Source organism: Arachis ipaensis, chromosome B2, assembly GCF_059453495.1.
Source record: "Arachis ipaensis isolate K30076 ecotype BB chromosome B2, ASM5945349v1, whole genome shotgun sequence".
Classification (NCBI taxonomy): domain Eukaryota; kingdom Viridiplantae; phylum Streptophyta; class Magnoliopsida; order Fabales; family Fabaceae; genus Arachis; species Arachis ipaensis.
Window position 1 is genome coordinate 39,578,750 of NC_142437.1, and position 22,455 is coordinate 39,601,204.

The 22,455-nt window shown below is 38.2% G+C and overlaps 2 protein-coding genes and 1 non-coding gene across 3 annotated transcripts in view; 2 read left to right on the forward strand and 1 right to left on the reverse strand.

The window, feature by feature from the left end:
- Window positions 1-22,455, forward strand: part of LOC107627163 (uncharacterized) — an 80,350-nt gene that overhangs the window by 15,582 nt on the left and 42,313 nt on the right. The window lies entirely within an intron of this gene.
- On the reverse strand, window positions 741-848 carry LOC148573675 (small nucleolar RNA R71). Its single transcript, XR_015906851.1, has one exon. It is a non-coding gene; the product is annotated as a small nucleolar RNA R71 (small nucleolar RNA).
- LOC148573676 (uncharacterized) lies at window positions 11,490-14,326 on the forward strand. The gene is made up of 2 exons (XM_088504408.1): window positions 11,490-11,556; window positions 12,456-14,326. The coding sequence occupies exons 1-2, from the start codon at window positions 11,490-11,492 to the stop codon at window positions 14,324-14,326; spliced, it is 1,938 nt and encodes a 645-aa protein (XP_088360534.1).

The following is a 22,455-nucleotide window of genomic DNA, read 5'->3' on the forward strand; positions in this document are numbered from 1 at the left end:
TTTTCGAAAACCATCACCTCCTTCTATTTAAGGACTAACACTCCTCCTCAATTAGCAATTCGGACTCTCTCCTTCTTTATATGTTCGAATTCTTCTTTATCTACCTCATCCCTCTGTTCCTATTTCCTCTGACACCTCAAGGAATCTCTATACTGTGACATAGAGGATTCCATACTTTCTTGTTCTCTTCTCTTTCATATGAGCAGGAACAAGGACAAGGGCATTATTGTTGAAGCTGATCCTGAACCTGAAAGGACCTTGAAGAGGAAGGTAAGAGAAGCTAAAGCACAACTCTCTGGAGAGGACCTAACAGAAATTTTCGGAAAAGAAGAAGACATGGTAGCCGAAAATAACAACAATGCCAACAATGCAAGGAAGGTGCTTGGTGACTTTACTGCACTTACTCCCAACTTCTATGGGAGAAGCATCTCTATTCCTGCCATTGGAGCAAACAACTTTGAGCTTAAGCCTCAATTAGTTTCTCTGATGCAACAGAATTGCAAGTTTTATGGACTTCCATTGGAAGATCCTCATCAGTTTTTGGTTGAATTTTTGTAAATCTGTGACACTGTTAAGACCAATGGAGTTGATCCCGAGGTCTACAGGCTATTGCTTTTCCCCTTTGCTGTAAGAGACAGAGCTAGAATATGGTTGGACTCACAACCTAAAAAAGCCTGAACTCTTGGGAAAAGCTGGTCAGTGCTTTTCTGGCCAAATTCTTTCCACCTCAAACGTTGAGCAAGCTTAGAGTGGAAATCCAAACCTTCAGACAGAAGGAAGGTGAATCCCTCTATGAAGCTTGGGAAAGATACAAGCAATTGATCAGAAGGTGTCCTTCTGACATGCTTTCAGAATGGAGCATCATAGGCATATTTTATGATGGTCTGTCTGAACTGTCCAAGATGTCATTGGACAGCTCTGCTGGAGGCTCTCTTCATCTGAAGAAGACGCCTGCAGAAGCTCAGGAACTCATGGAAATGGTTGCAAATAACCAGTTCATGTACACTTCTGAAAGAAATCCTGTGAACAATGGGGCAACTCAGAAGAAAGGAGTTCTTGAAATCGATACTCTGAATGCCATATTGGCTCAGAACAAAATATTGACTCAGCAAGTCAATATGATTTCTTAGAGTCTGTTGGAATGCAAGCTACAACAGGCAGTACTAAAGAAGCTTCATCTGAAGAAGAAGCTTATAATCCTGAGAACCCAGCAATGGAAGAGGTGAATTACATGGGAGAACCCTATGGAAACACCTATAATCCTTCATGGAGAAATCATCCAAATCTCTCATGGAAGGACCAACAGAAGCCTCAACAAGGCTTCAACAACAATAATGGTGGAAAAAATAGGTTTATCAATAGAAAACCTTTTCCATCATCTTCTCAGCAACAAACAGAGAACTCTGAGCAGAGTCGTTCTGGCTTAGCAACAATAGTCTCTGATCTATTTAAAACCACACTAAGTTTCATGAATGAAACTGATGACAAGTCATCTTAGCCTAGTTTTACTAGTCTTTTTCCTTTGTTTTTAATAAGTTTTATATACTTTCTTGAGTTACAAGTAAGCCATTTAGGTAGAAATTCATGTGCAATTGGATTCAATCAACCATGAGTAAATTGATGCATTTTCATGAGAATTATACTAGAATTGTGTGTATATTAAGAATGATTAGAATTCTCATGACTTTAGCAAGGCTTTGATGCATTTGTTGATTGATGATAGGTGACCAAAAGGCTTGGAGGAAGGTTGAAGAAAGGGGATGGCAGGAATGGAAATAAAGGCAGCATTGAGAAGATCACGTTTGAGTTCACGTTTGCCTCAAACGTGAACTCAAACGTGGATAATAGCACAGCCACCCTAGAGGAGCTCAACGTTTGCGCCAACGTTTGCCTCAAACGTGAGGTCAAAGATTGGCTTTAACGAATACCCTGGAGGACTCAAAATTTGCGCCAACGTTTGCCTCAAACGTGAGGTCAAACGTTGGCTTAAGAACCACCCTAGAGGAGCCATGTTTGCGCCAACGTTTGCCTCAAACGTGAGGTCAAACGCTGGCTGAAAATTTGCCTTGGGAAGGATCACGTTTGAGCTCACATTTGACCTCAAACGTAAACTAAAACGTGAACTCAAACGTGAGTGACAGCAAGCAGCCGTTCTACATGATGCCATTACACGCAAACGTTTGAGTCAACGTTTGCCTCAAACGTTGACTCAAACGTAGATGATTCCAAAGTCCATAGTGCAAACGGATTTCTTCTCAAGACCAAGAGCAATCAACAGAGGCTATCTTGAACCCAATTCCATCAAGGCCAAGGGCCCAAATTCAAGGCTTAATGATCATTAGAAGGAAGTGTATAAATAGAAGCTAGTTTGATTTAGGGAAAGACCTTTTTCTTCTTTTAGAATTTTGAGTTGTAATTTTGAGAGTTTTGGATCTCGGAGAATTTGGAAGGAGAATTGATCTCTCTTCTTTCATGTTCTTGTTTCTTCATTCTTTACTCTTAGTCTTGAGTCTTGGGTGTTGAGAATTGAGGAAATTCTGTCTCAATCTCACCTTGAGATCTCTTTGTTTCTTTCTCTGCATAATTCAAGATTTGGTGATTTGAATTCAAGTTTCTTTACTGTCTTGATCTTTAATTTGTTTGCAATTGTTCTTTGAGTTGGATCAAGGAAGGCAATTGTTCTTTGAGTTGGATCAAGGAAGGCAGTGAGATCTAGACTTGGATTTCTAGTCTCTTGACCCCTGAGATCTGCATTTTCATTTTAGTTCATCTGCTGAATGCTTCTTCAAGCTAATTTACTTTTCTATTTGAGATCTACTTCAATTCAACTCATCTTCTACTCTTCTGCTTGTTGCAATTCACTTGTGATTGTTAAATTTCTGTACTCCCAGTCCCCAAATCCTTTTATTATTCAAGCCATTTACATTTCTTGCATTTTAAGTTTCATTTATTTACATTTCTTGCAATTTAAGTTTCTGCAATTAATATTACTTGCACTTTAAGATTCAGCTCTTTTAATTCTTCTGCACTTTAGATTCTTGTCAATTATCCCTCCCCCTTTAAATTTCATGCAATTTAGCTTCTGTTGGATACAAATCACTCAAATCAACTCCTGTTTGCTTGACTAAATCAACCACTAAACTAAAATTGCTCAATCCTTCAATCCTTGTGGGATCGACCTCACTCACGTGAGTTATTATTACTTGATGCGACCCGGTAGACTTGCCAGTGAGTTTTGTGTTGGATTGCTTTCCATACATCAAGTTTTTGGCGCTGTTGCCGGGGATTGATTAGATTGACAATGATTAAGTAAGGTGATAGTCTAGATTAAGCACTTTTTTCTTTGTTTTTCTTTATTTCTTACCAAGCACATTAACTGTTTGACACATTGTATCACCTAACCCTCTAACCACATTCCAGCATAAGAATGTCCAGCTTTTATTTTGTTTGTTTATGATTTTTGCAAGTCATGGAGGCTGAGGTGCGTAAAGAGGGAGTGAGCAACAATGCTCAACCTTCAAGAAGGGTGTTGGCTTCTTACACTATCCCCAATCCCAGACATTATGGAAGCAGCATCCTCACCCCAAATGTTCATGCAAATGACTTTGAGTTGAAGCCTCAACTAATCACTTTGGTGCAGAACAATTGTGCTTATGGAGGTGGCCCTCTTGAAGATCCCAACCAACATTTGTCTATTTTCTTGAGGATTTGTGAAACTCTCATGACAAATGGTGTGCATCCCGATACTTACAAGCTGCTGTTATTTCCATTTTCCCTTAGAGACAAAGCTACCCAATGGTTGGAGGCATTTCCAAGAGAAAGCATCAACAATTGGGAGGATCTAGTGAACAAGTTCCTAGCCAAGTTCTATCCTCCCCAAAGGATCATCAAGCTGAAAACAGAAGTGCAAACATTCATTGAATCGGATGGAGAGTCACTGTATGATACCTGGGAGAGATACAAAGCTTTAATTAGGAAGTGCCCACCAAAAATGTTTATTGAATGGGATAGACTCCAAAACTTCTATGAAGGATTGACACTGAGAGCTCAAGAAGCTTTAGATTATTCAGCAGGAGGTTCATTGCAACTTATGAAGACAGCTGAAGAAGCCCAAAACCTCATAGGCACAGTAGCAAACAATCAATATTTCTATGCTCATCAAAGACAACGCCAATCAGCTCAAAGGAAAGGAGTATTGGAATTTGAAGGTGTTGACACTATCTTGGCACAAAACAAACAGATGCACCAACAACTTCAACAACAAATAGAGAATATGGCCAAGAAAATTGATGGACTGCAAAGTGCTGCAGTAAACACACAAAGCCAATCTCAAACCACACATAGGTGGAATCAATCTGAAGAAAGTTTTGGGACATTCAATTATGAGCAACAAAGCCCTGAGCAGGTGCAATACATGAACAACACCTCAAGTTCATTCCAACACAACTTCCATGGTGATGCACACAAGACACCCTGGAGGACTCATTCTAATTTAAGGTGGGGTGAGCATCAGAATCAAGGACAAAGGGACTTCAACTCTGGCAGCCTCAGCAACACAAACAACCAAAGCCATTCATCCAATAATACTAACCAATTCAAAAACCCACAAAACACATACCACCAACCCCATAACAACTCACAAAACCACCAAAATAACTCTTCCACATCCACATTCCACCCACAAAATATTCCCATAGATAATTCAAACAACCTTCAGCAACAACCATCTCATCTCACACAACCACAACCAAATCCAGACTCTCAGAGAATCTTTAGTTTAGAGATATTAATGGAGAAACTCATCAAAACTCAAGAGATGGCCAGACAAGATCAAGAAGCAACAAGAAAAGATCAAGCCATAACAAGCAAAAACCAAGAAGCTTCAATCAGAAATCTTGAGAGGCATATAGAGCAAATGGCTAAATGAATTGCAGAGATGAGTGAGAAGCAATCAAATGCATCCCCTAGTGCCACTCGAGACCACCCAAGGGACAAAGGAAAAGCTACAAAGTGAGAGGAGTGCAAGGCAATCATAGTTGGAAGTGAGGAGACTGGGGAGAAGGAAGCCATCAATCAGAAAGAACACAACAGAGAAGTTCCATAAGGAGAGATAGAGGGGAGAATTGAAGAGGATCAGAAAACGAAGAAGGCACAAATTTCAAAGGGAGACAAGAACATCCTCGAGCCACAACTACAAGAGAAGAAGGAAGGGGTGAAGCCATATGTCCCCAAACTCCCATACCCTCAGAGGTTCAAAAAAGAAAATGAGGATAAGCAATACTCAAAGTTCCTGGACATATTCAAGACACTCAGCATCAATATTCCTTTCTTAGAAGCACTTGAACAGATGCCATTGTATGCCAAGTTTATGAAGGAAGTGCTGACAAAGAAAAAGTCCCTAAAAGAAGGACAAATTATTGAGATGACAATGGAATGTAGTGCTATTCTCTAAAGAGAGTTGCCAGAGAAGAAAGATGATCCTGGGAGTTTTTATATACCTTGCACCATAGGAAACATAACAATTGAGAAGTCATTATGTGACCTTGGTGCAAGCATAAACTTGATGCCTTTGTCTCTAATGAGGAAACTCCAGATTTTCGAGCTGAAATCCACACGAATACTTCTTCAAATGGCTAACAAGTCCATTCAGCAAGCACTTAGAGTTGTAGAGAATGTGCTGGTGAAAGTGGGGAAATTCCTTCTCCCAACTGATTTTGTCATCCTGGATATGGAGAAAGACCATAACACTCCCATCATTCTGGGGAGGCCTTTTCTGGCTACGGGCAGAGCATTGATAGATGTTGAAAAAGGGAAATTGTTGCTGAGAGTGCATGATGAGCACCTAGCATTCCATGTTTTTAAAACCCTGCTTGAGCCCACTTAAGAAGAATGTATGAAGGATAAGGCCAGAGATCAAAGCTTGAAGGAGGCATTTAATGAGTTAACTCTAAGACTTCTAAATCCATGCTTGAAAGAAGTAGAGATGGTGCAACAGACCAAAGAAATCAAGGAGAAACTAGATCTAAAACCTCCAGATAAAGAACCACCAAGGCATGAATTATCTCCTGAGAAAGAAGAAAAGAAGAAGAGGCCAAAAGGGTGGAGAAACAAGAAAATCCCCACTGAAGGCTTCTCACCAGGGGATAAAGTGATGTTGAACACCCAACCAATGAAGGTGTCTTCACAATTATCTGAGTACTATACTGTGAACCGGATCCTTTCACTTGAACACCTAGAAATCATCAAAGAGAAAACCTGAAGGAAGTTCACAGTAAGAGGAGAAAAGTTAAGGCACTATGCTTTTCAGCCTCCATGATCAAAGAACAAGATGTCAAGCTAGTGACAATAAAGAAGCACTTGTTGGGAGGCAACCCAACTTGAGGTAATTTTCTTTTCATAGCTAATTTAATAAAAAGGTTGAGTGGTTTATCTGTATTGCAAGGAGCTAAGTTTGGTGTTGCACACCAAAACAATTTAAGGGAGAATGAAGGATGCTAAGTTTGGTGTTCCACCAAAAGCCTCATTTGAAAACACATTTTCATCTTATACATAAATAGTTGCTAGCTCCAAGCAATCAGAGAAACTACTTAGCCATTGTCTATTTTCTAGTTTTCTTAGTTTTGTGACCTTCAGCAAAGACAAAAGGATTTCACATATGGTTAACTTGATGCATCAGAAACTTTAGCAAGGGACTAAGTTTGGTGTTCACACACCAAAGTAAGTTCAAAAGCCCAGAAATAAGTCATGCATACTAACCAGTTGCCTAAGGGCTTGAGAAACAAGCAACTTTTGAGGATTTTGCAGGAAAACATTCAAGTGAAGGGCATTTGCATCATTGTCCAAAGGAAGTGCAATAAAGAGAAATAATGATGACAGAAGGAAAAGCTGAGAGACAATCTCCACAGGTTGTATTGACATTTAATCCTGGTTGCTTTGAAGTATTTTAATTTGGAAATTCCTTTATATCTGGCTAAAGTGTTCATTTAGTTGCAAGTGGAAGTATTTGCTAAAGAATGCTATCTGCATAATCTTGTCATCCTTCATTAGTTTGAATATTTTGTTTTGTTCCCCAGCTGCCTGAATAAAAAAAATTTTTGATTTAGAAAAGTGATTGTTCAATGTTGCAGAAGTTAGGATGAAAGTTAGTGGTGGTATTTGTTTGATCCAATTGTTAGCTCATAAAATAAATGCTGCATAATAACATGTTCCTTGAAGCATGAGCTAATTTGCTGCTATAATCTTTCAATTAATTAAAGCCCCTTGAGAATGAATCAAAACAAAAAGAAAAAGAAAAGGAAAAGCCAAGAATTGGCAAAGAAACAAACAATAAGGCTAGACACCAATAGCTTGGACCCTAGGACACATGCCTGTGGTGTTTTTGTACTAGGATATGCTTGGACAAGTAAGTTCTGAGGAGTATTTCAAAACTTGGCCACTTAGATCAACTGATTTGGGATTGCCAACTGAAAGTCCACAATAAAGAGCAACCTAGCCACAAAACATTTAGTTATCCAAAGAGATGCTGGGCATCAATGATCCTAGGAAGAAAAGGGTGAGCCATGTGTCTGTGGTGAAGGAATGTTGAGCAAAATTAAGCCAAAGGCTGCAGCAACATTTGCCACCAAGCCTTTAAAAAATAATAAGCTCTCTGAGCAAAACAAAGAAGGAAAATTTAGCAAGGGAACAAGCAAAAGTAAAGCCTTATAGCAGCAAACTTAGTAAACCTTTGAGGAAACACCTCTTATGTAACAGCAAGCAATAAATGAACCACCATTGTCTGCATAAAAACCCCATGAACTAAATTCAACTATATGCTCAATAAGGATATGCACACTTCTCTGTTTCATGTCATTCTCTCTTATGTTTGATGCTTGCTTGGGGACAAGCAAGGTTTAAGTTTCGTGTTGTGATGACAAGTCATCTTAGCCTAGTTTTACTAGTCTTTTTCCTTTGTTTTTAATAAGTTTTATACACTTTCTTGAGTTACAAGTAAGCCATTTGGGTAGAAATTCATGTGCAATTGGATTCAATCAACCATGAGTAAATTGATGCATTTTCATGAGAATTATGCTAGAATTGTGTGTATATTAAGAATGATTAGAATTCTCATGACTTTAGCAAGGCTTTGATGCATTTGTTGATTGATGATAGGTGACCAAAAGGCTTGGAGGAAGGTTGAAGAAAGGGGATGGCAGGAATGGAAATAAAGGCAGCATTGAGAAGATCACGTTTGAGTTCACGTTTGCCTCAAACGTGAACTCAAACGTGGATAATAGCACAGCCACCCTAGAGGAGCTCAACGTTTGCGCCAACGTTTGCCTCAAACGTGAGGTCAAACGTTGGGTTAAAGGAATACCCTGGAGGACTCAACGTTTGCGCCAACGTTTGCCTCAAATGTGAGGTCAAACGTTGGCTTAAGAACCACCCTAGAGGAGCCACGTTTGCGCCAACGTTTGGCTCAAACGTGAGGTCAAATGCTGGCAGAAAATTTGCCTTGGGAATGATCACGTTTGAGCTCACGTTTGACCTCAAACGTGAACTCAATCGTGAGTGACAGCAAGCAGTCGTTCTACATGATGCCATTACACGCAAACGTTTGAGTCAACGTTTGCCTCAAACGTTGACTCAAATGTAGATGATTCCAAAGTCCATAGTGCAAACGGATTTCTTCTCAAGACCAAGAGCAATCAACAGAGGCTATCTTGAACCCAATTCCATCAAGGCCAAGGGCCCAAATTCAAGGCTTAATGATCATTAGAAGGAAGTGTATAAATAGAAGCTAGTTTGATTTAGGGAAAGACCTTTTTCTTCTTTTAGAATTTTGAGTTGTAATTTTGAGAGTTTTGGATCTCGGAGAATTTGGAAGGATAATTGATCTCTCTTCTTTCTTGTTCTTGTTTCTTCATTCTTTACTCTTAGTCTTGAGTCTTGGGTGTTGAGAATTGAGGAAATTCTGTCTCAATCTCACCTTGAGATCTTTTTGTTTCTTTCTCTGCATAATTCAAGATTTGGTGATTTGAATTCAAGTTTCTTTACTGTCTTGATCTTTAATTTGTTTGCAATTGTTCTTTGAGTTGGATCAAGGAAGGCAATTGTTCTTTGAGTTGGATCAAGGAAGGCAGTGAGATCTAGACTTGGATTTCTAGTCTCTTGACCCCTGAGATCTGCATTTTCATTTTAGTTCATCTGCTGAATGCTTCTTCAAGCTAATTTACTTTTCTATTTGAGATCTACTTCAATTCAACTCATCTTCTACTCTTCTGCTTGTTGCAATTCACTTGTGATTGTTAAATTTCTGTACTCCCAGTCCCCAAATCCTTTTATTATTCAAGCCATTTACATTTCTTGCATTTTAAGTTTCAGTTATTTACATTTCTTGCAATTTAAGTTTCTGCAATTTATATTACTTGCACTTTAAGATTCAGCTTTTTTAATTCTTCTGCACTTTAGATTCTTGTCAATTATCCCTCTCCCTTTAAATTTCATGCAATTTAGCTTCGGTTGGATACAAATCACTCAAATCAACTCCTGTTTGATTGACTAAATCAACCACTAAACTAAAATTGCTCAATCCTTCAATCCTTGTGGGATCGACCTCACTCACGTGAGTTATTATTACTTGATGCGACCCGGTACACTTGCCAGTGAGTTTTGTGTTGGATTACTTTCCATACATCAAGTTTTTGGCGCTGTTGCCGGGGATTGATTAGATTGAAAATGATTAAGTAAGGTGGTGGTCTAGATTAAACACTTTTTGCTTTGTTTTTCTTTTTTTCTACTAAGCACATTAACTGTTTGACACATTATATCACCTAACCCTCTAACCACATTCCAGCATAAGAATGTCCATGTTTTATTTGGTTTGTTTATGATTTTTGCAAGTCATGGAGGCTGAGGTGCGTGAAGAGGGAGTTAGCAACAATGCTCAACCTGCAAGAAGGGTGTTGGCTTCTTACACTATCCCCAATCCCAGACATTTTGGAAGCATCATCCTCACCCCAAATATTCATGCAAATGACTTTGAGTTGAAGCCTCAACTAATCACTTTGGTGCAGAACAATTGTGCTTATAGAGGTGGCCCTCTTGAAGATCCCAACCAACATTTGTCTATTTTCTTGAGGATTTGTGAAACTGTCAAGACAAATGGTGTGTATCCCGACACTTACAAGCTGCTGTTATTTCCATTTTCCCTGAGAGACAAAGCTACCCAATGGTTGGAGGCATTTCCAAGAGAAAGCATCAACAATTGGGAGGATCTAGTGAACAAGTTCCTAGCCAAGTTCTATCCTCCCCAAAGGATCATCAAGCTGAAAACAGAAGTGCAAACATTCATTCAATTGGATGGAGAGTCACTGTATGATACCTGGGAGAGATACAAAGCTTTAATTAGGAAGTGCCCACCAGAAATGTTTAGTGAATGGGATAGACTCCAAAACTTCTATGAAGGATTGACACTGAGAGCTCAAGAAGCTTTAGATTATTCAGCAGGAGGTTCATTGCAACTTATGAAGACAGCTGAAGAAGCCCAAAACCTCATAGGCACAGTGGCAAACAATCAATATTTCTATGCTCATCAAAGACAACGCCAATCAGCTCAAAGGAAAGGAGTATTGGAATTTGAAGGTGTTGACACTATCTTGGCACAAAACAAACAGATGCATGACAAACGCCATTTGTAGGATTTATCTTGTATTGATTTTTGGGGATTTTATCACCTTTTACCCATATTTATTCAAGAAATAGCATGGTTTTGTATATTCTCCTTTAATTGTGCTTGAATGTGAAAACATGCTTTTTAGGACTCAAAATAGCTAAATTTAGTTCACCTTGATTCTATTAAATGCCTTGATATGTTTGTTAGGTGATTTAAGGTTTAGGAGGCAAAGATTGGATCAAGGGAATGAAGAAAGAAAGCATGAAAAGTTGGAGAACTCATGAAGAAATGAAAGAACCGGAAAGCTGTCAAGCCGACCTCTTTGCACTTAAACGACCATAACTTGAGCTACAGAGATCCAATTGATGCGGTTCCAGTTGGGTTGGAAAGCTAACATCCGGGGCTTCGAAACGATATAAGATTTGCCATAGTTGCATCACGCATAGGGGCGCGCACGCGCACGGTACGCGGACGCGTCGATGGTGGCACATGACCCACTTAATGCAAACTTGGCCAGCGATTTTAGAAGCCTTGTGGGCCAAATCCAACTCATTTCTGATGCTATTTAAGCCAAGGATTGAAAGGGAATCAACATACTTTTACATACTTTTCATACTTTAGAAGTTAGTTACTATTAGTTTAGTTTTAGCTTAGTTTTAGTAGTGAGAATTAGTTTCTAGAGAGAGAGAAGCTCTCACTTCTTTCTAGAATTAGGATTAGGTTTAGTTCAATAATCTTAGATCTAGATTTTAATTCATGCTTTCATCTCCTTCTACCTCTCAATTCTTTGTTGTTACATTCATTCTTCTTCCATTCTTTTGTTGTAATTTCCTTTATGTTGTTCTTATGTTTTGTTGTAGATCTACTATTGTTCATTCCATTTTCTTTCAATTCAATAAGAGGTAATTCATGTAGATCTTGTTTCCTTTAATTGTTGTTGTTAATTCTTTACATTTGATTGTAGTTAGAATTAATTCTTGTTGTTGATTTACTATGTTTTTCTTTTGTGCCTTCCAAGTGTTTGATGAAATGCTTGGTTGGATTTTAGAGTAGAGTTTTATGTTCTTGGCTTGGAAAGGTAACTTAGGAACTCTTGAGTTACTAATGTCCAAGTAATTGATGATTGGGATTCATTGACTCTAGTTCTCACTAATTGAATTAGTGGAGAGTTAGGACTTATGGACTAGGATTGATATAGCTCATTTGACTTTCCTTTACTACTAGTTAGAGGATGATTTAATGAGATTAATCCTTGCCAATTCTCATATTGTGGTTAGTGATTAGGATAGAGATCTTTGACCACCAACCCTTGCCAAGACCTTTTTAGCCATTAGTTTACTTTCTTACCATTTATCTTTCATGCTTCATATCAAAACCCCAAATATAACTCACAACCGATAACAAGACACTTCATTACAATTCCTAGGGAGAACGACCCGAGGTTTGAATACTTCGGTTTATAAATTTTAGAGGTTTGTTTTAGTGACAAACAACTTTTTGTATGAAAGGATTAGTGATTGGTTTAGAAACTATACTTGCAACGAGATTTCATTTGTGAAATTCTAAACCATCAAAAATCCATTCGTCAAAATGGCGCCGTTGCCGGGGAGTTGCAATGGTGTTATGTTATTGGTTATTGTATATATGTGAATATTGTGAATAGCTTGATTTTTGGATTGCTTGTTAGTTTTGCTTGTTCTAGGACTTTGTTTCATTATTTCTTGTTAGCTTTTGTTTCTTATTTTTACTTTTACTATGAATTCTCACTTTGGCTATGAGTGTGATTACAACTATGTTGTAGGAAATGGGAACTTCAATGAAGATGTGCATCAAGGATGGGATGACCAAAGGTGGGTGGAGCCATATACATATGATCAATCTTCATGGCAACAACCTCCACCAATGCACTATGAAGAAGAGCCATTCTATGATGCATACCAACCCAATGGCTATGGTGAATCTCCTTGTGACTTTCAAGAACCACCACCATATGCCTATGAGTCATATCCTCAACATGAACCTCAACCACACTCACAAGCCTATTTTCACCAAATACCTCCATATGACCCTAATTCTTATCCACCATACCAACCACCTTATGAACCATATGAACCATACATGGAACCACCACCATTCCAACATCAATATTTTCAAGAGCCACCTCCTCCACATTATTACCAAGATGAACCACCTCCAATATATGAAAATTTTCAACCACAAGATGAATACTACTTTCCACCACAACCTCCCATGGAAGAATACTCATATCCATTGATCCAAGAGCCACATGATCCTAATCATACTATCCAAGAGGAACAAGAGTCAAGGAATCATCTCAAGGAAGCATTGGATCAATTTCAAGCAACCATGGAGTGTGTTGTGCAACAAGTGGAAAGAATGGAAAACATAGAACCACCACAACTCTATCAAGAAGATCCACCTTCCTACTATGAACCTTCCCCCCAATTTAATGAACCCTTCCACCCACCCCAATCTCTAATGGATAACATCCTTGGTGTTCTTGTTCAAGGGCAAGAAGAGATGAAAAGGGATGTGCAAAATTTCATGGCCACCTTGGATACGGTAACAAATCAATTAGCCTCCCAATGCTTGAACACTCAAGGAACTCCCATGGCTACATGTGGAGAATCAAATGAAGAACATAGCATGAAGGAGAGATTGGAAACTCCGGTGGGAAATGAAGGAAGTTGCTTTGTATTGGAACAATTGGAGGAAGCTTTAATTGTTGAAGACAAGGAAGAAGTAGTAGAAGACTTAGGAGATGCGGAGCCTCCATGGGAACATAGAGTTGATGAAAACCCCTCCAAGATGATTGAAATTGATGCTAGAGAGGAAAGTACACACCTTCCAAGGCATATTCCATATGAAGACTTGGATGGGATAGAGCAAGAATTGAGTTCCCATGGCAATGAAGAGCAAGCATCAAGTCCTAGTGGTGGAGAACCCTTTGAACTTGAAGAACCTTTTCCCGGTGCATTTGAAAATGTTGCGGAGGTAAACTTCTTTCACCCTCCCAATTATAGTTTGATTAAGGGAAAAGGCTTAGATAGTATTAATGAACAAAGGATTGAATTAGAGAGATCTTGTGAAGAGGTGGAAGTCCTTAGAAATAGAAGGATGGGAGTGGAATACGCTTTGTCAAGATCTTTGGGAGCATCTTTGCCTAGGTTGTCATCTAACCCTTCACTTAAGTGGGTAAAATTCATTTCTATTAGCTTCATTATCCCACTTGAGTATGGCTTGCTCGAAACGGATGGTCAACTTAGGATGCTTTGTGGGATGAAGCGTAAGCAAAAGATGTTTCGTGGTTGGCGTTGTAAATCAAGGCTCATTTTGGTTGACACTTCAAGAGTTGAATACAAAGGTGGGAATAGTGCTCAAATAGATGGGTCTAGGAGGATTGTTGGGCATTTCATAGAGAATTCATCTTGTTCACCACCCGGATGGATTAATAATGATGATCAACTTCAAGACGGGTGTGAAAATAAAGTGTGGGATCCCGGATTACAAGAAGAGGATCAACTTTGGGAGCCCCAAGCTTGTGAAGAACTCCATCAAGACTTGGCTCAATCCATGAAGAATCTTGGGGCACAATGGAGAACCAAGCATTGGTGGGAGTTCCAAGATGAATACAAGCACAAGCCACCTTGATGAGGAGCTCCCCATAAGTCCAACTTAAGGACAATAAACAAAAGTGCTAGGTGGGAGACAACCCACTATGGTAAAATCCTTTCATTTTCTCTTTTGTACATATTGATAGAATTAGTTTAATTTCATGTTTTGTTTAGATAGTTGAGTTTAATTGGTAGTTTAGTATGTTAAATAAGGTTTTAGGGTATTTTGGTAGATGCTTGGAGGTTTAGAATGCTGAGGTTGGTGCAAAAAAAAAAAAAAAAAAACGGCCATCGGCGCGTTAGCACGCTGTGCGCGCGCGCGCACATTGCACTTCCGCAACTTCTGGTACAAAAACCAGAGAGTTGTGCACGCGTTGTGCCAGCATTGTGCTGGGAGCACAAGCTCATCCACGCGTAAGCGCGCTGTGCGCGCGCGCGCAGATCGTCCTTGCTGCATCCACGCGTGAGCGCGCTGTGCGCGCGCGCGCAGATTTGCACCCTGCTTTTCTCCCTCCTCCTTTCTCCTTCTTTCCTCTTCTCTTCTTCTTTCTTTCTAATTTTTTTTTCTTCTTCCTCTCTTAGAAATTTTTTTTCCTTTTAATATAAATGAAAATTTTTTTTAAAATAATAATAATAATAATAATAATAATAATATAATAATAATAAATAAATAAATAAATATAATACTAAAAAATAATAAAAAAAAAAAACAAAAAAAATTTTTTTTCCTTTCTTTTCCTCCATTTTCTTTTATTGCATTTGCTTATTTTCATTCATTGCATTTTAATTTTGTTTTTTTTACCTTGTTCTCATTTTACTTTCTAAGTTTTCCATTTTAATAATGGTGATTGAACTTTCCTACTCAATTGTTGAGACTTTCTTACATTATTTTGGTGCTTCTTGACTTGTTTGATATTGTTGGGTGATGAAACTTTTAAATCATCTTGTATGACTTTTGTGTCTTTGTGCATTGATATGACCTCATATTGTCTTTCATGACCCACTTCTTCTCATTTGAACTTGATGCTCAACACACTCTTCATACTTTAACTTTACTCTTGCATCGAGCTTAATGATATGCCTTAGCTTACATTGTTTTCTCACTCACATGCTTAGCTAACATGTAGTAGGAAATCATATTCTTATTTGGCATTAGCCCCGCCTATGTTCTAATTGCCTTGTTATCTTTGTTATAGGCTTAATTTTCTTTCCTTTTCTTTCCTTTTAGGTTGGCCACCAAAAAAGGAGGAAACAGAAAAGCTTTTAAATGGGGCAACGAACAAGTCCTCCGCGCAACCTTGTGAAGAAGCTCATCAATTGTAGCAACCCGTCCACCTTGCTCTTCTTTGCATGCATCGAGGACGGTGCCATCTTCAAGTGTGGGGAGGTCGTCTGACCGATCTCCATGGGTAGAAATTTCCTTTTCAACACCAAATTTTTTATTTTCTTTGATTAGATTAGCTATTGCATTGAATGATAGGTTGCATGTTAGTTAGAATTTGTACATATTTTTACCACTTCTTTGTTATTAGGACTACTTGGTTAGGGTGATGATTTTCTTTCCAAGAAACCGTTTTAGGGTAACCTATCAATTTGAAAATTTTTGTTGAACTTTCTTGAAAGAATTTATTTTGGAACATGGTTTTGAGCTAAGAACACAAGCTTGTGAGATTTGAGCCTAATGGTGTGGTTACATCTTATAACCACTTATTTTCCTTCTTGCGTGTAATTGTTCTCTTTCTATGATTGTAATCTTTGATTTGTTTGAATCTATATGTCCCATTATTCCTTGTATTCATGCATTTATATGATTGAGGCCATCATTTCATTAGCTCACTCACCCAAATGGCCTTACCCTCTATCTTCCTTTGTTAGCCAAATTTGAGCCTACGATTAACCCACTTTGTTCTTAATTTAGCACATTACAAGCCTTAAAGCGGAAAACAATAAAAGTCCTTATTTGGATCTTTGATTAGCTTAGGCTAGTGTGTGTGAGTATCATTCAAGTGTGGGAACCTTGGGACATTGGGTGAATAAAAGGGTATTTTGTATTATTATTGAAAATATTGGGAATTGGGTACATACTCATGTATTGATCAAATGTAAAACCTTATGCATTGACGCTCTTGTATATAGAAAAATAAAATGAGAAAAACAAAAGAAAAAGAAAACAATATGGAAAAGAAAAGAAAAAAAATAGAAAAAGAAAGAAAAGAAAAAAAAAAAGAAGAGGAAAAATAATAAAAGGGGACAAAATGCCCCAAAGTGAAGCTCAAGAGGAATCAATGCATAAGTATTGTGAAACGAAAAGAAAATGCATAAGTATGTGGAAAAGTGAGGAATGGGTAGTTAGATTAGTACTTAATTGTATAGGTCATTATATAGGTTAGGTGGAAAAGTTTAAGTTAATCAAAGATTCAAATCCTAAGTCCACTAGCCATATATGATCCTACCTTGACCCTAGCCCCATTACAACCTAAAGAAAAGACCTCATGATACATGTATGCATGCATTGAATAATTGTTGATTGTTAGAAGAAAAACAAATCTTGGAAAGCATGATTAGGGGAGAATTGAGAGAATCAACCCCAAACACCGAGCGACTAGAGTGCAAACACTTCCGGTGAGGGTTCGATGCTCAATTCCTTGATTCCCGGCTTTCATGAGCGTTCTTCTTGCAAGTCTACTTGAACTTCATTTTGATATTCGAATTGGTAGGATTCATGAATCGTTATATGATCTTGACCCTACTTGTACATGTATGACTTGGAGGATTGATTTATTTTTAACCAAGTAGGTAAAACCATTTTGCATTTAGTTGCATCCATTTAGATAATTGCATATAGTTTAGGTTGCATATAGTTTATTTACATTGAATAAATGTTGATACCCTTTGTTTCTCTCTTGGCTTAAGCATGAGGACATGCTTGGTTTAAGTGTGGGGAGGTTGACAAACCCCATTTGTAGGATTTATCTTGTATTGATTTTTGGGGATTTTATCACCTTTTACCCATATTTATTCAAGAAATAGCATGGTTTTGTATATTCTCCTTTAATTGTGCTTGAATGTGAAAACATGCTTTTTAGGACTCAAAATAGCTAAATTTAGTTCACCTTGATTCTATTAGATGCCTTGATATGTTTGTTAGGTGATTTAAGGTTTAGGAGGCAAAGATTGGATCAAGGGAATGAAGAAAGAAAGCATGAAAAGTTGGAGAACTCATGAAGAAATGAAAGAACCGGAAAGCTGTCAAGCCGACCTCTTTGCACTTAAACGACCATAACTTGAGCTACAGAGGTCCAATTGATGCGGTTCCAGTTGGGTTGGAAAGCTAACATCCGGGGCTTCGAAACGATATAAGATTTGCCATAGTTGCATCGCGCATAGGGGCGCGCATGTGCACAGTACGCGGACGCGCCGATGGTGGCACATGACCCACTTAATGCAAACGTGGCCAGCGATTTTAGAAGCCTTGTGGGCCCAATCCAACTCATTTCTGATGCTATTTAAGCCAAGGATTGAAAGGGAATCAACATACTTTTACATACTTTTCATACTTTAGAAGTTAGTTACCATTAGTTTAGTTTTAGCTTAGTTTTAGTAGTGAGAATTAGTTTCTAGAGAGAGAAGCTCTCACTTCTCTCTAGAATTAGGATTAGGTTTAGTTCAATAATCTTAGATCTAGATTTTAATTTATGCTTTCATCTCCTTCTACCTCTCAATTCTTTGTTGTTACATTCATTCTTCCTCCATTCTTTTGTTGTAATTTCCTTTATGTTGTTCTTATGTTTTGTTGTAGATCTACTATTGTTCATTCCATTTTCTTTCAATTCAATAAGAGATAATTCATGTAGATCTTGTTTTCTTTAATTGTTGTTGTTAATTCTTTACATTTGATTGTAGTTAGAATTAATTCTTGTTGTTGATTTACTATGTTTTTCTTTTGTGCCTTCCAAGTGTTTGATGAAATGCTTGGTTGGATTTTAGAGTAGAGTTTTATGTTCTTGGCTTGGAAAGGTAACTTAGGAACTCTTGAGTTACTAATGTCCAAGTAATTGATGATTGGGATTCATTGACTCTAGTTCTCACTAATTGAATTAGTGGAGAGTTAGGACTTATGGACTAGGATTGATATAGCTCATTTGACTTTCCTTTACTACTAGTTAGAGGATGATTTAATGAGATTAATCCTTGCCAATTCTCATATTGTGGTTAGTGATTAGGATAGAGATCTTTGACCACCAACCCTTGCCAAGACCTTTTTAGCCATTAGTTTACTTTCTTACCATTTATCTTTCATGCTTCATATCAAAACCCCAAATATAACTCACAACCGATAACAAGACACTTCATTACAATTCCTAGGGAGAACGACCCGAGGTTTGAATACTTCGGTTTATAAATTTTAGAGGTTTGTTTTAGTGACAAACAACTTTTTGTATGAAAGGATTAGTGATTGGTTTAGAAACTATACTTGCAACGAGATTTCATTTGTGAAATTCTAAACCATCAAAAATCCATTCGTCAATGCACCAACAACTTCAACAACAAATAGAGAATATGGCCAAGAAAATTGATGGACTGCAAAGTGCTACAGTAAACACACAAAGCCAATCTCAAACCACACATAGGTGGAATCAATCTGAAGAAAGTTTTGGGACATTCAATTATGAGCAACAAAGCCTTGAGCAGGTGCAATACATGAACAACACCTCAAGTTCATTCCAACACAACTTCCATGGTGATGCACACAAGACACCCTGGAGGACTCATTCTAATTTAAGGTGGGGTGAGCATCAGAATCAAGGACAAAGGGACTTCAACTCTGGCAGCCTCAGCAACACAAACAACCAAAGCCATTCATCCAATAATACTAACCAATTCAAAAACCCACAAAACACATACCACCAACCCCATAACAACTCATAAAACCACCAAAATAACTCTTCCACATCCACATTCCACCCACAAAATATTTCCGTAGATAATTCAAACAACCTTCAGCAACAACCATCTCATCTCACACAACCACAACCAAATCTAGACTCTCAAAGAATCTTTAGTTTAGAGATATTAATGGAGAAACTCATCAAAACTCAAGAGATGGCCAGACAAGATCAAGAAGCAGCAAGAAAAGATCAAGCCATAACAAGCAAAAACCAAGAAGCTTCAATCAGAAATCTTGAGAGGCATATAGAGCAAATGGCTAAATGAATTGCAGAGATGAGTGAGAAGCAATCAAATGCATCCCCTAGTGCCACTCGAGACCACCCAAGGGACAAAGGAAAAGCTACAAAGTGGGAGGAGTGCAAGGCAATCATAGTTGGAAGTGAGGAGACTGGGGAGAAGGAAGCCATCAATCAAAAAGAACACAACAGAGAAGTTCCATAAGGAGAGATAGAGGGGAGAAGTGAAGAGGATCAGAAAACCAAGAAGGCACAAATTTCAAAGGGAGACAAGAACGTCCACGAGCCACAACTACAAGAGAAGAAGGAAGGGGTGAAGCCATATGTCCCCAAACTCCCATACCCTCAGAGGTTCAAAAAAGAAAATGAGGATAAGCAATACTCAAAGTTCCTGGACATATTCAAGACACTCAGCATCAATATTCCTTTCTTAGAAGCACTTGAACAGATGCCATTGTATGCCAAGTTTATGAAGGAAGTGCTGACAAAGAAAAAGTCCCTAAAAGAAGGACAAATTATTGAGATGACAATGGAATGTAGTGCTATTCTCCAAAGAGAGTTGCCAGAGAAGAAAGATGATCCTGGGAGTTTTTATATACCTTGCACCATAGGAAACATAACAATTGAGAAGTCATTATGTGATCTTGGTGCAAGCATAAACTTGATGCCTTTGTCTCTAATGAGGAAACTCCAGATTTTCGAGCTGAAATCCACACGAATACTTCTTCAAATGGCTGACAAGTCCATTCAGCAAGCACTTAGAGTTGTAGAGAATGTGCTGGTGAAAGTGGGGAAATTTCTTCTCCCAACTGATTTTGTCATCCTGGATTTGGATAAAGACCATAACACTCCTATCATTCTGGGGAGGCCTTTCCTGGCTACGGGCAGAGCATTGATAGACGTTTAAAAAGGGGAATTGTTACTGAGAGTGCATGATGAGCACCTAGCATTCCATGTTTTTAAAACCCTGCTTGAGCCCACTCAAGAAGAATGTATGAAGGATAAGGCCAGAGATCAAAGCTTGAAGGAGGCATTCAATGAGTTAACTCCAAGACTTCTAAATCCATGCTTGAAAGAAGTAGAGATGGTGCAACAGACCAAAGAAATCAAGGAGAAACTAGATCCAAAACCTCCAGATAAAGAACCACCAAAGCATGAATTATCTCCTGAGAAAGAAGAAAGGAAGAAGAGGCCAAAAGGGTGGAGAAACAAGAAAATCCCCACTGAAGGTTTTTCACCAGGGGATAAAGTGATGTTGAACACCCAACCAATGAAGGTGTCTCCAAAATTATCTGAGTACTATACTGTGAACCAGATCCTTTCACTTGAACACCTAGAAATCATCAAAGAGAAAACCTGAAGGAAGTTCACAGTAAGAGGAGAAAAGCTAAGGCACTATGCTTTTCAGCCTCCATGATCAAAGAACAAGATGTCAAGCTAGTGACAATAAAGAAGCACTTGTTGGGAGGTAACCCAACCTGAGGTAATTTTTTTTATAGCTAATTTAATAAAAAGGTTGAGTGGTTTATCTGTATTGCAAGGAGCTAAGTTTGGTGTTGCACACCAAAATAATTTAAGGGAGAATGAAGGATGCTAAGTTTGGTGTTCCACCAAAAGTCTCATTTGAAAACACATTTTCATCTTATGCATAAATAGTTGCTAGCTCCAAGCAATCAGAGAAACTACTTAGCCATTGTCTGTTTTCTAGTTTTCTTAGTTTTGTGACCTTCAGCAAAGACAAAAGGATTTCACATATGGTTAACTTGATGCATCAGAAACTTTAGCAAGGGACTAAGTTTGGTGTTCACACACCAAAGTAAGTTCAAAAGCCCACAAATAAGTCACATACTAACCAATTGCCTAAGGGCTTGAGAAACAAGCAACTTTTGAGGATTTTGTAGGAAAACATTCAAGTGAAGGGAATTTGCATCATTGTCCAAAGGAAGTGCAATAAAGAGAAATAATGATGACAGAAGAAAAAGCTGAGAGACAATCTCCACAGGTTGTATTGACATTTAATCCTGGTTGCTTTGAAGTATTTTAATTTGGTAATTCCTTTATATCTGGCTAAAGTGTTCATTTAGTTGCAAGTGGATGTATTTATTAAAGACTGCTATCTGCATAATCTTGTCATCCTTCATTATTTTGAATATTTTATTTTGTTCCCCAGTTGCCTGAATAAAAAAAATGTTTGATTTGGAAAAGTGATTGTTCAATGTTGCAGAAGTTAGGATGAAAGTTAGTGGTGGTATTTGTTTGATCCAATTGTTAGCTCATAAAATAAATGCTGCATAATGACATGTTCTTTGAAGCATGAGCTAGTTTGCTGCTATAATCTTTCAATTAATGAAAGCCCCTTGAGAATGAATCAAAACAAAAAGAAAAAGAAAAAGAAAAGCCAAGAATTGGCAAAGAAACAAACAATAAGGCTAGACACCAATAGCTTGGACCCTAGGACACATGCCTGTGGTGTTTTTGTACTAGGATATGCTTGGACAAGTAAGTTCTGAGGAGTATTTCAAAACTTGGCCACTTAGATCAACTGATTTGGGATTGCCAACTGAAAGTCCACAATAAAGAGCAACCTAGCCACAAAACATTTAGTTATCCAAAGAGATGCTGGGCATCAATGATCCTAGGAAGAAAAGGGTGAGCCATGTGTCTGTGGTGAAGGAATGTTGAGCAAAATTAAGCCAAAGGCTGCTGCAACATTTGCCACCAAGCCTTTAAAAAATAATAAGCTCTCTGAGCAAAACAAAGAAGGAAAAGTTAGCAAGGGAACAAGCAAAAGTAAAGCCTTATAGCAGCAAACTTAGTAAACCTTTGAGGAAACACCTCTTATGTAACAGCAAGTAATAAATGAACCACCATTGTCTGCATAAAATCCCCATGAACTAAATTCAACTATATGCTCAATAAGGATATGCACACTTCTCTGTTTCGTGTCATTCTCTCTTATGTTTGATGCTTGCTTGGGGAC

Bases quoted from the DNA above. Each gene is read 5' to 3' on its own strand.
- LOC148573676 (XM_088504408.1), top strand. From the start codon at position 11,490: ATGTTGTTCTTATGTTTTGTTGTAGATCTACTATTGTTCATTCCATTT. The intron at 11,557-12,455 runs GTAATTCATGTA...ACTATGTTGTAG, and splicing joins TTCTTTCAATTCAATAAGAG to GAAATGGGAACTTCAATGAA.